We start from the raw sequence: 15,440 nt of genomic DNA on the forward strand, positions 1-15,440 counted from the left end.
CGCTGCGGCGCCCGACCCTTGGCGCTTGCGCGTTGCCCTCTCCCCACCCTCCCCGATTTCCACTCCCCCCACCCCACTTCGCCTGCCGCGGTTGGGTCCGCGGCCTGCGTTGTAGCCGTCGCGGTTTCTTGGAAGCGGCAACTCCCCTCCCCCACCCTGGTCCCGGTCCCCGTCCAGCCGGTGAGTCTGAGGTAGTCGCCGCGCCTAGCCCCCTGCCCTTAGGCGCGGCACATGGGGTCTCCGCGCCTTGATGTGGGGGTGGGGAAGGAAGTGACCCGGTCCGGAACCGGGGGAGAGAGGGATGGCCTGAGGGGCGGAGGTGGCATGTGGGGACTCCTGTGAAAGGGACTTCACGGCCACCCCCAGGCCATGAGAGAAAAAGGGTCCCAGCTCTTGCACGGAAAGGATAAACTTCGGGACCCTTGGGAAAGGCGCCAGGGACATTCAGAGACCGTCGGGGTAGGGAGCTCGAGCCTGGGGCTCTGCTGGAGTTGACAGGAAGGGAGAGTGGGCTGGTCTTCTGGAGCGATAGGGATGTGGGTAGGACTGGTGGGTCAAGACCTGTCGGTTTCTTGAAAGCGGTGGGACTCCAAAGAATCTGATCTCAGAGAAAAGGGGCTGAGATGTGAATAAGAGGGGCCGGAGAGAGGTGCTCTAGAGTCTGGGATCCTTTAAGGAAAGGTTGCCCCAAATTCCTCCATGGTTAGAGATCTAAGTGTGGGAGGAGGGAGGATACCAGAGGCAAGGTGGGAGAGCTTGGACTTAACTTACACTCTCTTTTTTCCCAGCTGACGTGAAGATGAGCAGCTCAGAGGAGGTGTCCTGGATTTCCTGGTTCTGTGGGCTCCGTGGCAATGAATTCTTCTGTGAAGTGAGTTCTCAGTCTCCCAGCTGTCTCTACACAAAGTTTGGCATTATATTTCCCCACATATTTAGCTTCCACACGCTTTTCTTACAGGTTTCCACAGAAACTTTTCCTGTCAAGGAAGAGTCCCGTCAGTAACTCCCCTCACTAATTTGTGAAGTGGCAAGACTTCCCAGGTCCCAAACCTGCTACCCTCTGTAACATGGGACAAGTCAACCCTTTTATTGTTATTAAAGTTATTATTAGACTGGTACTGGGAGTGCTTCCCGTTGGAGTCTATTAGAATTAAAATGTCACATGTGAAAATGCTTTGTAATGTGGAAAGTTGTCTACTAATAATATAAAGGATTGTAACTATCCACAGGACTGAAGCTGTTGAGTCTCCACTTTCCTTAGAGACCTAGCTGCTCTTAAGGAGAGGACAAAACTGGTTCCTAGGGATGAGGGCAGGAGTAGGAACAGGGCTTTTGAAAGGAATGTCTCTTTAAGTAGGAGATTGTTGTAGCTGCTTATCTGTAGAAAAGAAAAGCCAAAGCTTTTATGGGAAGGCTATGTATCTGAACTGGGGAGAGAGACTCAAGTACTTCTGCTGAGCTGGGGTTGAGGAATAAGGGGAAACCAAAGCAGTTGTGTTAAGAATAAGGCACCAGTTAGAGCAACGTGCCCAAGTCAAAGCTGAGGATTCTGCTGTGGGTTTCATCTTGACTTCCACATCCTGACAGGTGGATGAAGACTACATCCAGGACAAATTCAACCTCACTGGACTCAATGAGCAGGTGCCTCACTATCGACAAGCTCTAGACATGATCTTGGACCTGGAGCCTGGTGAGGCACCCTCAGTGTTGTTTAGTGTGTATATGTTCGTGGTTTTGTTTTTTGTTTTTTGTTTTTTTCATGTTCCTGTTTATCTGCTTCTTGGATTTCCATATTTCCTTTTGGTTCTCTGTCTTTATCCAAAGTCCCCTACTTCGTTTTGGTCTCCCATCTGACTCTTGCCCAGTTTTGTGACTTACACCTCCTGTTCCCACACTCTGGTCCTGTAACTTGGCTCTGTCTCCTAATGCTAGTTTCTCCTTGGGTCACCTTTCCTGTTTTTTTTTTTTTTTTTTTTTTTGCCTTTCACCTTTCAGTTTCATCTTCTGCGTTGACATCTTTGCATTTATGTGTTGAGGAGGGGTTGGGAGGGAGAGAGAGCAGAGGCTGAAGAGATGTGGAAAGAAGGCAGAGCTGCCTTGGGTTGGTGGAAGGGTCAGAGGCCCAGGTTTCTGGGTCAAATGCTCAGGTGATGGGTGACTTAAAGATGGGTGCGGAGCACACTGAGTAGCTGGCAATCCCTGGCAGTGGGTGGGGCATCTAAGAAAGCTGTAAGACAAGTGGTTGCAATTGGCCGGGGCTATGTTTCAGATGAAGAGCTGGAAGACAACCCCAACCAGAGCGACCTGATTGAGCAGGCAGCCGAGATGCTTTATGGATTGATCCACGCCCGCTATATCCTCACCAACCGTGGCATTGCCCAGATGGTGAGGCCTCTCTGCTCCCACTTGACTCCTCTGAGGCAATAAGGGAAACAGAGGTTCCTGCAGCACGGGAGTCAAACGTTTCAACCTTGTCAAGGAATGTAGCCAAGAAGAGGGGAAGAACCCCACAACCTGGCCTTGGGAATTAAATCCTAATTGGGGTTTGTGCTGACTGAGGTGTTTTTGGGGAGGGAGACATGACCTTGGACAGGGAGTTGTTGCAGTCTGCCTTTTCCTTAGGGAACAAACAGCGAATGGCTCTGATAGTCTGTACCCTGCCTAACTGGAGGAAAGGAAGCAGAGGAGTATGAGGGCCTGTCTGGGCCTGCTTAGAAGGGGTCTCTGGACAGAGGCAGGAGTTGGGGACAGAGTGACGTGGCTTGGGCTGAGGAGGGGATTGCCTCTTCTCTTTGTACCTACCTACCAACCCCTTTCATTTTATTCACCTCAGTTGGAAAAGTACCAGCAAGGAGACTTTGGCTACTGTCCCCGTGTGTACTGTGAGAATCAGCCAATGCTTCCCATCGGTGAGTGTTAGAGAAGGGGAAGGAGGCCACATCAAATGGCAGGTCCTCTGGGAAGGAGTTGGGGTTCAGCAAGTCGGGGCCTCTGTGTGGGAGGGAGGTTGGGCAGGGTTGGGGATGCCCGGCCTGCTGAGTCTGGCTGTCTCCCAGGCCTTTCGGACATCCCAGGTGAGGCCATGGTGAAGCTCTACTGCCCCAAGTGCATGGACGTGTACACACCCAAGTCATCGAGGCACCATCACACGGACGGCGCCTACTTCGGCACCGGTTTCCCTCACATGCTCTTCATGGTGCACCCTGAGTACCGGCCCAAACGGCCCGCCAACCAGTTTGTGCCCAGGTGGGGAGCAGGGCTAGAGTCACCATGGGTCAAAGGAAAGGTTCAGGATTCCCCAGAGAGAAGGGTGGACAGGGCATGGTCCTTTCTTGAGGTTTGCTTCTCCCACAGCAAGTGACCTTGGGGAAGGTATTTGATTGCCTGTGCCTCAGTTCCCTTATCCATGAAACAGGGGTGATGATAGTACTTGCCTGACGGAGTGTATTTAAATATACCTGACAGAATATATTTAAATATTGAGTTGCTTTGAATAACATTTGGCACTGGAAGTACCATTTAAACGATAACTTTTTGCCATCATCTCGGGCGCTCATCCTTTTGCCAGGAGAAAGTGTGGTTTATCTTCCTGGAACATCATGTGTACTGGGAAGAACAGTTTGGTGTTCTGTTGAAACAAGTGCACACAGAAGCAAGCAGTCACATTCCTGTATGTGTGTGTATGTTTACGTATATCCTAGAGTAAGAGTTTTAATGGCTATTCAAGGTATATTTCCCAGTATTCTGAGGGAAGATGTTTGGGAACCACTGTCCTTAAGCACTTAGCAGACCCATGGAGAAGCTGGGGTGGGGAGGGGGAAATGCAGGCCACTGGCAGGGCCAGAGTGGGGCTCACCCTACTGCCTCTGATCTGTGCCCTGGCCCAGGCTCTACGGTTTCAAGATCCATCCAATGGCCTACCAGCTGCAGCTCCAAGCCGCCAGCAACTTCAAGAGCCCAGTCAAGACGATTCGCTGATTCCCCACCCAACCTGTCCCTCTGCCTTTAACACCTCTATTCCTTTGCTGCCACCCTTTCAGGAACCCTCTATGGTTTTTAGTTTAAATTAAAGGAGTCATTATTGTGGTGGGAATATGAAATAAAGTGGAAGAAAAGGCCATGAGCTGGTCTGCTGGTGCTTGGGGATGGGGGATGGGAGGGTAGTGCTGTGCTTGATCCCAGGGGCCCTCATGGCCCAGCCCACCCTCAAGTTGAAAACCAGCACAGATTTGTGCCCAGTGGATTTGGGTGGTGTTTTTAGCAGTAGAGCAGAACTAGCAGTGGATGCGGAGATGTGCAATGTCACATGGAAAAGATCTAGGGGAAAATCCACTTTCAAAGACTGGAGACATAATTTGTTCTTTTTTGGCCACCTATGGCTGTACATTTATACTGTAAGGAGTATAATCAACAACAAAATATTTCGGTTTTGATTTTACAGGGAAAGTGGTCCTGAAATAAATAGAATGGTAAGGGGTGGAAAGAGGGACAAGGTCCAGAGTTGCTGCTGGGTGGTGTCTGTGCGCCCCCTGCTGGGGGAGCTGACACGCTCATCTCAGAAGGACAGGGACCCTGGGCGCCTGGCCCAAGTGTTTCCCAGCACGGTAGGGACTCGCTGTATGTGTGGGGAGGACAGCAGGTGGTACCAGAGACAGACACTGTCCATGGACCCTTGAGGTGTGGGAATAGATTTTTTCAGGGCATGAGAGAGACAGACAACTGGATAAAGGCCCAGGTGTTGTTCTTGTGTAGGCCACTGTTCCCACGTCCAGGAACCTGACCTTGTGGGTGAGGACATGCCGTCCCTCCAGCCAAGTTAATAACTTCCTCCCCCAGCCAAGGAATATAGCTCTACGTCTACAGCAGCTCCTGCCCCAACTATCAAAATCACCCTGCAAGGAACATGGTCACAGGAAGGTGGGATTTCAGGATACCCCTCAGGGACTGCCCTTCTCAGAATTCCATCATGAAGTTCCATGTACTTGTAGGTGTGCTGGTCATGGTGGGCTTCACAGTGGGAAAGGGTAAGTGGGGCCCAGGGGCAAGGAGGGAGGGGTGACTGAGTCCAGGAAGGGCGGGGGGTGCTGTAGCACTCGGTTCACAGGCTCCCTGCAAGGCAGAGAACTTGGAATGAGCCAACATTCCCATCCTTCCTGTTTTCTGCTTCCCCAGCTCCTGTTTCTGAAGTCCGGACCTGTCACCTCTGCCTCTTAGAAGACCCTTCTACAGGGTGCATTTCCGGTTCAGAGAAGTGCACCATCAGCAGCTCGTTGCCATGCATGGTGATAACCATCTATTGTGGTGAGTCAAGTCCCAGGAGGGAGCTGCTGGTGGGATAGCCCGTGGCTTGGTCTCCTCTCCTCTCATAGATGAGGGCTGCTTAGGGCCTGGGGTGCAAGAAGAAGACAGGAGGATCCTGAAAAGAGGAGTCTGGGGTTCTCGGGGGTCAGCTAAGCCAATTTTTCTGGCCCATTCTGAAGGAGTCTGGGCTAGAAGTCAGGTCTGGGTGAGGGATGGGGAGAGTCTAGGGTGAGGATACCAGGTTTGGGGACCATGGGAGGCAGCAGGGGTATTAGCTGTTCCCTCTTCTCCAGATACCAAGATACGTTTCTTCGTCCGAGGCTGTGGACAGTACAATTCTTACCGCTGCCAGGAAAAACGCAATACCTACTTCTCGGAGTACTGGTACCAGGCCCAGTGCTGCCAGTACGATTACTGCAACTCCTGGTCCAGCCCCCAGCTCCAGAGCTCCCTGCCTGATCCCCCTGCTGGGGCCTTGGCCCTGCCCCTGTCGGAGTTCCAAATCCAGTGATTCTACAAGGCTCTGAACCTCTCACTGCCCCTACCCACCTTCCGTGCTGGGAAGGAGCCTGAAGGCCTCGACCCCCTGGCCACCCTGCCCCTGAACCTGAGCTTGTCCATCGCTGACCTGCACCACGTATACTTGTCTCTCAACAGCTCAGGACTTTTGGTTCTTCTCTGGGCTGGGCCCTGATGCCTTATCCTTCTTGGATTTTACTCTTCCAGCATCTCTCTCCTAACACCCCAGCACCTAGTGCTGCCCTCCTAGAACACCCACATTCTCTGGTCTGTGATTTTTCAGGCCTCCCTTCCTCTGTGCTTCCAGCATCTGTATGGCTTAGGTTTCATTTCCTTCCCAGAAACCGCTGTGGCACTGCACCAGTACTCTTCTTTCTCCTAGAAAATACCAAGTTCACTTTCTGCCCAGGTTGACCTAGGGAAGGCACAGTGGTTTCCTCGTGCCTTTCTCATCTTCCAAGTCCATCAGCCCCCTCATCTTTCCAATCCCCTGTCAGTCCGGCCACCTGCTATCTCCATTCAGGTCTGGTTGTAGATTGCAGCCCATGCCTATCTTAAGACCCAGACTGAAGTTGTAGCAAGAAGAATGAAGCGTAGACATCTGTGCAGATTTCCTGACTAGGCACTCTGGTGTCCCTACTTCACTGCCTCCACCTCTACTCCTGCCCTGGTTTCCTGCTTCTCTCCTTTTGCCACCGTCTCTGGCCTCCTCAGCCCCACTTCACATCACTGAGTCCTGACACCCACTTCCATGGGTTCTAGGGGAGAGGAGAGGCGAGGGTCGGCCCTGCTCTGCACTATATCTCCCGCTTACTCTCCAGAACCTCCACAATAAATGGACTGGGCTAAGTCTGTGTCACACTGTTGATGGGGTCAGGCTCAGGTATGGACAAGTGTAGACCTGTTAATTGGGCATGGGGAGCAAACAGTTTACAGCCTGGCCCACTCCACTTGGCCTTTGTGGCTTTCTCATGGCCTGCCCCCAAAGGGCTTGTATCCATCCACCTTCTGATTAGCTAGGACTTCTCCCAGCCTTTAACTTACTCCACAGGGGCACCTGTCTGGCTCAGTCAGTAGAGCGTGTGACTCAATCTTGGGGTTATAAATTTGGACTCCACATTGGGTGTAGAGATTACTTAAAATCTTTAACAAAACAAAACCAAAAAACTTTGCCCTACAAAACCTAGAGAATTAAACCCTGGTTACATTGACTTTTCCATCTAACAGAGGAGGAAAAACTCGCCTTTAAACCAGAAAAACTCAGGAGCAAACCAAAGGGTCCAGGCCTGTATCTGAGAGTCCCCTGGTGCTGAGGAACCTGGGTTCTTGCCTGTTCTTTCAGGATCCTGGCACCCAGGACCACCTCTTTAGGGAGCTAGGTTTGGGGGTTGGGGATGTTCACAAATTATACAGGTGAGGCTGCAGTTTAGGTCTTTGATTTTAATGTTTTATTTTTGGAAAACTACAAGCCTACAGAAAACAGTAGTGAATATTCGTAACTTTTTTCATACATGCAGTTAAACACACTGTTCTGGGTGTGGTGTTATTGAGTACAGCCAGGTGCCCACCCTTCTGAATCTCACAACCCAGTGCTGGGGTTGTGAAACCTTTTTCTAAAAAGCAGTGTGCACTTTGTGGTTGGGGGACCCAATTCCAGCTCCTCTGCCACTTGGGTAAGTTGGTTTCTGTCTCACTTTGGTCACCTGTCAAGGAGGGATAGTACCTCCTAGGATTGAGAGAATGCATGTTTGTGTGCACAGGTGAAAATTAAAGCCTCAAAAATAGACACATGGGACAAAGGTACCTACAGATTGTAGCATTTATGTATGTATGTATGTATGACTACTACTTAAAAAAAAAATGTTTGTTTATACTGGCGCCTGGATGACTCAGTTGGTTAAACATCCGACTCTTGGTTTCAGCCCAGGTCATGATCTCACAGTTCGTGAGACTGAGCCCCACGTCGGCTCTGCTGACAGCATAGAGCCTGCTTGGGATTCTCTTTGTCTCTCTCTGCCCCTCCCCCACTCATTCTCTCCCCTCACCTCTCAAATCCATAAACTTAAAAAATAAAATAAAACTTTTATTCATTTTGAGAGAGAGAGAATCCCAAGCAGGCTCTGTGCTGGCAGCACAGAGCCCAATGGCAGGGCTCAAACTCACACCACGAGATCATGACCTGAGCCAAAACCAAGAGTCAGACACTTAACCAACTGAGCCACCTAGGTGCCCCACTACTTTTTAAAGTAATCTCTATCCCCAATGTGGGGCTTGACTCACTACCCCGAGTTCAAGAGTCACATGCTCTACCAACTGAGCCAGCCAGACACCCCTGGCCTATTTTTAAGCCTCTGCCAAAACATACCAAAGCTAACACATACCATAATGTGGGTTTTTCTAAACTTCACACCCAGATTACCAGTCCTCAAGTCACTATAAAGGCCTATATCAGCACCCAAAGCAACCTTCGTGCACCCTCCCAGGCACTTCTAACTTGGGTAGCCGCTGTCCTGAGTTGTAGCTGCTTAGAGGAATTTTGTCTGTGTGCTTGGTACAGAGGGCATCATGCAGCATATACTCTTACACATTTTGCACATATGTTAGCAGAGATCACTGGCCCTTTAAATAGCCTATGCTCTGGCAGGAAACTCCAATATTAATTGGTAGGTAAGAGAGCAGTGTGTGGGGGGGGGAGGTGTGCAAAAATAAGTACAAACCTTCAGTGTGCCCCCCTGTCTGGGCCCACTTTCCCCCCACCATCTCTGACTTCAGTGTAGAAGTCTAGGTTTATACAGCTCTAGCAAGTCAAACTAGACGATGGTCTCAGAGGCTGAGGAACCCAAGGCCCAAGATTAGGCAGTAACTTCCCACATGGTCCTTGAAGAGGGAAGCTGAGCCTGGGTTCCGGCCAGGGCTCCACTAGATCTAGCGGCTCTTCCACAGGGTGCTTCCCCCCACCCTCTCCCTGGGCCTGGTCCCAGGCCTCATAGTTCCACTCCCGCCAGCCCTCACCTCCCACACCGTGGACCTCCCCCAACCCAGGCCCCACATAGCACTGCCAAGGGTGCCCACTGCCCTTTTGCCCTTCGCCACAGAAAGGCTTCCAGTTCTTCACCTTTTGTGCCTAGAGCTGAATCCAAGACATGGAGGTCGGGCAGAAGCAGAGTTCAACAGAGCTAGGAGCCCCGAGGTGGGGCAGTCAGGTGGGACCTCAGCTTTCCTCAGCCTCCACCACTACCAGAAGAGAGAGACGAGCTCTACAGTTTATACACCAATTTATTTGCGAGGAACACCTGGGGACTTGAGGCTAGAGAGGCCCATGGTGGGAGAAGGGGCAAAGCAAGGACAAGAAGCAGCTGAGAGATGGGAGGAGAGAAGAGTAAAGCCATCAAACCGGGAGGACTTGAAGGGAAAACTCAGAATTCTGGAGAGGGGACCTGGGGGAGGGGCTGAGTGGGAAGAGGGGTGTTGGGTGTCAACTAGGAGGCCAATAGGGCCGGTAAAAGGGACTAGAAGTTGTTCTGGCTCTGCCACCCAGATGGAAATCAGGAAGATGGATGGCAACTAGCAGGGTTTTATTCTAAAAGTCTCTGCGGAAGTTCTAAGGAATATAGAACACTGTTCTGAGGGTTATTGCAGACTCCAGGAAGCAGCATCGAGAAAATATCCAGAAGCCAAACACTGGAGAAGAGCGGGTATGCGAACAATCACTCATCTGCTCCTTGCGGCAGCAGTCACTCACCATGATGTCAGAACCACTGCCTGGGGAAGGATGGCAGCAACCAGTGATACAGACATCTCAGGTCCCAGGCACAATCCCAGACTCTTCCATCCCCTCCCTCCACATGGACTTACCATCACTGATCCCACACCCTTCCCTGACCCCCCCCCCACCAAATGCCAAGATTCCTGGAACTGGACAGGGGCAGGAATGCCAGGGAGTCACCAGCTATGGATCCTGTGGAAGGTTGGTGGGAAAGAGCCATTCAAAATAAAGTGATGCGGGACACCTGGGTGGCTCAGTTGGTTAAGCATCCGACTTTGGCTCAGGCCATGGTCTCACAGTTCGTGAGTTCAAGCCCCGCATCTGGCGCTGTGCTGACAGCTCAGAGCCTGGAGCCTGCTTCAGATTCTGTATCTACCTCTCTCTGCCCCTCTCCCACTTGTGCTCTCTCTGTCTCTCTCTCTCAAAAATAAATATTAAAATTTTTTTAAAAATACAGTGATGGTTGGAGGGGGCTGAGTTGGGTCTTGCTGGGGGAGAACCAGCACTTCAGCTGGGACCATATAAAAAAAAGTTGGGAGATGTATTGGAGGTCAGATTGCAAAGAAAAGGTGTTTGTCATCATTTTATGGAACAAAAGAGAAGATGGTATCTCTTGCTATTATATATATATTAGAGGGGGAAAAAATGTGTTCACAGGGACATTCATTCCTGCCCTGCTTGAGAGAGGAAAAAATTAGAAGCAACCTACAGATCCGTCAATAATGGGATTGTCAAACTCTGCTATGCCCGTGCCATGGAGAACCATGCAGCAGGTCAGAAGAACAGGGAAGCTGTTTACAAACTGATATGGAAACTTAAAATTCCCATGACTGTTCATTTTAAAAAACCAAGTGCAGTGTGCCAGGGTGGCTGAGTCAGTTGAGCATCTGACGCTTGATTTTGGCTCAGATCGTGATCCTGGGGTCATGGGATTGAGGCCCACGTTGGTCTCTGTGCTGAGCGTGGGGCCTACTTAGGATTCTCTCTCTCTCTCTCTCTCTCTCTCCCCCCCTGTCTCTCTCTCTCCCCCCCCCGTCTTCCTCCCTCACTCCCTCTGTCTCTACCTCTCTCTCTCAAAAATAAATAAATAGATGATAGACAGATAGATATATATATAGATAGATAGAGGCCCCTGGGTGGCTCAGTCAGTTAAGCATCTGACTTCAGCTCCAGCCATGATCTCGTGGTTTGTGAGTTCAAGCCCTGCATTGGGCTCTGTGCTGACAGCTCAGAGCCTGGAACCTGCTTCAGATTCTCTCTCTCTCTCTGTCTCTCTCTCCGCCCCCCCTCTAAATAAACATTTTTAAAAGTTTTTAATTAATAAAAATATATAAAAAGCAAGTGCACACCAGTGTTTACAGTGGTATGCTACTGTTTATGGAGGACAGAAAAAGAGGTGAAACAACATATTTGCATAGAGTGAGATGTACACAAAAGATCACAGAAAGGATATCAAGAATGTGGAAAGATGTGGGGCATCTGGCTCGCTCAGTCAGTAGAGCATGTGACTCTTGATCTCAGGGTTGTAAGTTCGAGCCCCACGTTTGGTGTAGGGATTACTTAAAAATGAAAAAAAGTCTTTAGGAAAAAAAAGAGACTAGGAACATTAGTTTTGTGTTGTTTGTGCATGAGAGCTGGGTGGCTTGTGCCAGGAGTGGGAGGGAGACTTTTCTTTGATGCGGTTGAGTACTCTGATATTGAACCAAAAGTATAATAAAAGGACTTGAAGGCAAGTTTATGCAGTGTTGTTAAGAGCACCATCTCCGGAATCACCACAAATTGTGGTTCAGCTTCTAGGAGAGTTGGGCAAGATTTTGACCTTTCTGGGCGTCTGTTTCCTCATCAGTAAAATGGGGATAACAATAATAAAAAACCTGTCTGAGAGGGTGGTAAGTGCTTAGAACAGTGCTGGCACATAATGTGTTCTGTGTTTGTTAAAAAGAGCGGAGGAGGGGCCCCCAGCTGCTCAGTCAGTAGAGCATAGGACTCCTTGATCTAGGGGTTGTGAGTTCAAGCCCCATGTTGGGCATTGAGCCCACTAAAAAAAGCAGGGGTGGAGGGCGGGGAGTGAGGGATCGTGTGGAAGAGCAGGCATGAGAAACAGGGGCTGCAGTTTCAGGAAGTTGAAACTGAGGTGGAGCTGTCCAGAGGGCAATTTCACGTGACAATTTGGCCTAACATTCACATTCATAAGGAAGCAGAGCAAATCCTCTGGGGAGAGTGAAGTGGGAAGACAGCTAATGCCTAAATTTTGGTGAACGTGAACCATTAGGGGTGTCCCTGAACAGAGAGAAGGCAGCCTGAGGAGAAGCCGGGGGATCTAGTGATCACAAGCCTCCCCCACAAGGCCGGGTGCTGTAAGAAACACATACGCCATGGGGCGCCTGGGTGGCTCGGTCGGTTGGGCGTCTGACTTCAGCTCAGGTCATGATCTCACGGTCTGTGAGTTCGAGCCCCGCGTCGGGCTCTGTGCGGACAGCTCAGAGCCTGGAACCTGCTCCGGATTTTGTGTCTCCCTCTCTCTCTGCCCCTCTCCTGCCCTGCTCTGTCTCTCTGTCTCAAAAATAAATAAAAACATTAAAAAAAGAAACGTGGACACCAGCCAGCCCCATGAGGGAACAGGAGGGGTGGAAGTGGAGACAGAATGGCTCTGAAGGTGAGGAAGGAGAGAGGATAACGAGCACTATCTAGGCAGGGGTTGTAGGAACCAGACTGTGGGGTACAGCTGAGAGATGCAGCTCAGGAATGGGTCGGGCCAAGGACAAGCAGCTCACTGTTCTTTATGAGCAGAGTCATGCAGCTGCTGCCAGGAGGGGCAAGGGCAGATGTCAGATCCCAGAAGGCATCCCAACTCCTTGGTCTCCAAGAGGCATCGATAGCAGCGCAGATATTTGGAGAACTGAGCTGGATGAGGGGGTTCCGGATTGACAGGATCAAAATTACCTAGAACACAGAGCAACACCGACTCCAACCCCACCTAATTTCCAGGCTGGTCAAGCCCATTCTTCCCTCCCCAGCTTCCCGTCTCAGAAAACCATGAAATCACCCGTTCTTTAAAACCATCTGGCTTAATCCTCTATCACAGGCTTTCGTCAGTTTTAAAACCTCTATTCTCTGCTCTTATACCTCCTGAAATAAGGAAATCATTAAGGAATTCATTTACTCATTCAACATGTATTTTGAGGTACTACCATGTGCCCAGCACTCGGCAAGCTCCTAAGTTCAAAGACTAAGCAGAGGCAGTTAATTCCAGCCTGGGCAGTTCTGTGAGGACAGTTCTTCTTCTGGGACTTGGTTTCACAGTCTCCCCACCCCTATGGACCCCCTTTTGAATATGCTTTCTTAATCTGTAATGTTCAGTGAAAACAAGAGTGCATCACCACAGGACAAGAGGAATCTATGCTTTGTGTGGACAGGAGACTTCGAGTGGCCCCCCATCACATTATTTGTTTGGTGGTCTAATCACTGGAAAGACCCATATTAAACTTTGTCCACCAAAGCCTTCCCCACCTACGTGTATATATGCTCCCTCTTCCTCTCGTTCCAGGCCCAGATCACATGTCAGTGAGTCCCCAGACCCAGCAGAACACTTAGTGGGAGGCAAATACTGAACAAACACTTTGAATCCTGTTTCTATATAGACGGTGTTTTACAGCCATGTTGAGGATGTTATCAGGCTAGATTCAGCCTTGTTCTACTGGGTGGATCCCGGTTCTGTTATCTAGCATGTTCTCGGAATCCTCCCTATTCTGTACTGCCCCAGATTTAAATGGAGTCCTTTCAGTATCTGCATTTAGGTCACTGCTGTTGAGACAGCCCTGGGGTAATAACTAGAGATATCCCTCAGAGTGAACAGCAGTCCATTACCAGTCCCTAGGCATTATCTCACCAAGTCCATCCATCCCATCCTTCCCTCTGCTTGGTTTTACCTGAGCATCCTGGGCAGATGTGCCCAGACACCTGGTATCTGTGGGTCTCTCTATCCAGCAGACCAGGAGACCCTTCTGACCCCTTAGAGCCACTTACCAAACACCAAGCTCCTCATGACCAGCACTATTAAAAGGACCATGTACAGGGCTTGGGAGGTGCTATGAAGGCCCATGGGCTCCATACTCCGGCTAACTGCAGGGCCTGCTGCCTACTAGCCTCCAGTTGGGGCTTATATTGGTGAAAGAGAAGTTGGCCAAGAGGAAAGAGAGAGGCAACACCCATTTGGGGTGGAAATCAGTCCCAGAACAGCCAGAGAAACAGAGTGTCCTCACCCACGGCCACTCTAAGACCTAACATCCTGGCTTGGGGACAGGACCCAGACAAAAGGGGAATGAGAGGGAAACTTTTTTTTTCATATTTATTCTACAGAAGTTTACTGAATCACTGTATCAGGTGTTGCGGATACAACATTACACAAAATCCCTGCCCCCACAGAGCTGTCTAGTGGGGGAGACAACAAACAATGATGGGGGGATGGAGGGGGAAGGATGAGTACTTCCCGGGAGCACCTGGGCAGTCCTGAGCACTGACCAAAGGAGCAACAAGATCAGAGTTCTGTTTGTAAAAGATTGCCGAGGCCGGGAAACCAGTTAGGAAGCTATTCCTGAGTCCCGTCACAAGATGGCGGCCTGGTCTGGCAGAAGAGAGGCAAGGAAAAGACGAATGAATCTGACATTTATTTAGAAGGAAGACTGAACAGATTTGCAGTTAGACTGAATATGGAAAGAGGAAAAGTGGGGGATAGGCTTGCCCAAGGAGGTGATTGGTGGTACCATTTTTCAAGATGGGAACAACGTGGAACTGTCAAATCTAGAAGCGAGGACACCTGAGTCCCGACTGACCTATTCAGCCCAGTGGCCCCTGTGGGTTCCAGGTAACTAGCCAGCACCTTTCCTTACGCCCCCTTTTACCCCACCCCGCCTAAGCTCCGCTGCAGGTCAGTAACTCTGATCTCCGGCGCCCACAAGGCTCCGGCACCGGGCTCTCGTTCTCCGGGCCTGACTGCACTTCAGGGCTCCCAGGAGGAAGCGGGGGCGGCCCTCTGGCCACGCTCAGTTCTCTGCCGGGGGGGGGGGGGGGGGGGGGGCGCTGGCTGGCAATGAAACCTGGGAAAACATGCCTGGCGTCAGACCTAGCCTTCCGCCCCTAACAGACGCCCAGAGCACCACGCGGCTTCCCCGGAAGGAGGCGCTGTGGCACCACCAACCCACCAGGCCGGAGGCTAACGCCGCAACCAAAGAGCAGAGGTGGGCGTCCCAGGAGCCCCGCCCACGTCCTTTGCTGGGGGCCGCCTTTACTGGGGGGTTCGCCCGCTGAGCTCCTTCAAGCGACCAGCTCAGCACGCACCTCGCCAGGTCAGGGTCTCTGAGAGACTCAGGGTTTTCCCTTTAAGGGTCGGGGGTGCTGTAGGAAGAGCTCGGCGTACAGGAGCGAACCACCTGCTCCAGTTTCTGGTCTGGAGGTTTGGGGTGCGGCCCTGAGGGAGGGCTCCCTGCTTACAGTCCCCAGACCATCCGAGAATCATTTGGCCTCGGGGCGCTGATGGGGAAGATGGGAAGAAATGGACTCAGATTTGAGCCAAGAAAGACGGACAGGAAAGAAAGAATACGAAAGGAAAACGCACGCCACTGCGTGCCCAAGAGCCTTGGGATAAATGAAATCAGACAATTGTATAATTGAAAAGTCGGAGTAATGAAGATTTGGGGAGGAGCGCCTGGCACCTGCATAAATGCCTGCTGAATGAACGACAGAGTGGTAGACAGAATCAGAGAGCGGAGGCTCCTCTTGAAGCGAACGGGGCAGAAAGGAGTTAGAAGGGAATTTCACAGCGTCCTCTGAACCCGGCCTGCGGATAGCCGGAGGG

At 50.9% G+C, this 15,440-nt stretch overlaps 3 protein-coding genes across 3 annotated transcripts; 2 read left to right on the top strand and 1 right to left on the bottom strand.

Annotated features, from left to right (window-relative positions):
• Nucleotides 1-34: 34 nt before the first annotated feature.
• On the top strand, nt 35-4,120 carry CSNK2B (casein kinase 2 beta). The gene is made up of 7 exons (XM_025917199.2): nt 35-180; nt 789-871; nt 1,588-1,690; nt 2,270-2,385; nt 2,834-2,909; nt 3,057-3,246; nt 3,888-4,120. The coding sequence occupies exons 2-7, from the start codon at nt 800-802 to the stop codon at nt 3,976-3,978; spliced, it is 648 nt and encodes a 215-aa protein (XP_025772984.1). The 5' UTR covers nt 35-180; nt 789-799; the 3' UTR covers nt 3,979-4,120.
• Nucleotides 4,121-4,264: 144 nt separating this feature from the next.
• Nucleotides 4,265-6,669, top strand: LY6G5B (lymphocyte antigen 6 family member G5B). Its single transcript, XM_025917329.2, has 3 exons — nt 4,265-5,024; nt 5,173-5,301; nt 5,595-6,669. Exons 1-3 carry the CDS (start codon nt 4,904-4,906, stop codon nt 5,810-5,812), a joined length of 468 nt encoding a protein of 155 aa, XP_025773114.2. The 5' UTR covers nt 4,265-4,903; the 3' UTR covers nt 5,813-6,669.
• Nucleotides 6,670-9,078: 2,409 nt separating this feature from the next.
• On the bottom strand, nt 9,079-15,090 carry LY6G5C (lymphocyte antigen 6 family member G5C). The gene is given in 7 exon segments (XM_086708379.1): nt 9,079-9,460; nt 9,463-9,582; nt 12,361-12,406; nt 12,408-12,529; nt 13,613-13,724; nt 14,555-14,636; nt 15,077-15,090. Coding segments are annotated over 7 exon segments (561 nt in total). The 3' UTR covers nt 9,079-9,395.
• Between the last annotated feature and the right edge of the window lie 350 nt (nt 15,091-15,440).

This window comes from Puma concolor, chromosome B2 (genome assembly GCF_028749965.1).
Source record: "Puma concolor isolate L17-30 chromosome B2, mPumCon1.1.hap2, whole genome shotgun sequence".
NCBI lineage: Eukaryota > Metazoa > Chordata > Mammalia > Carnivora > Felidae > Puma > Puma concolor.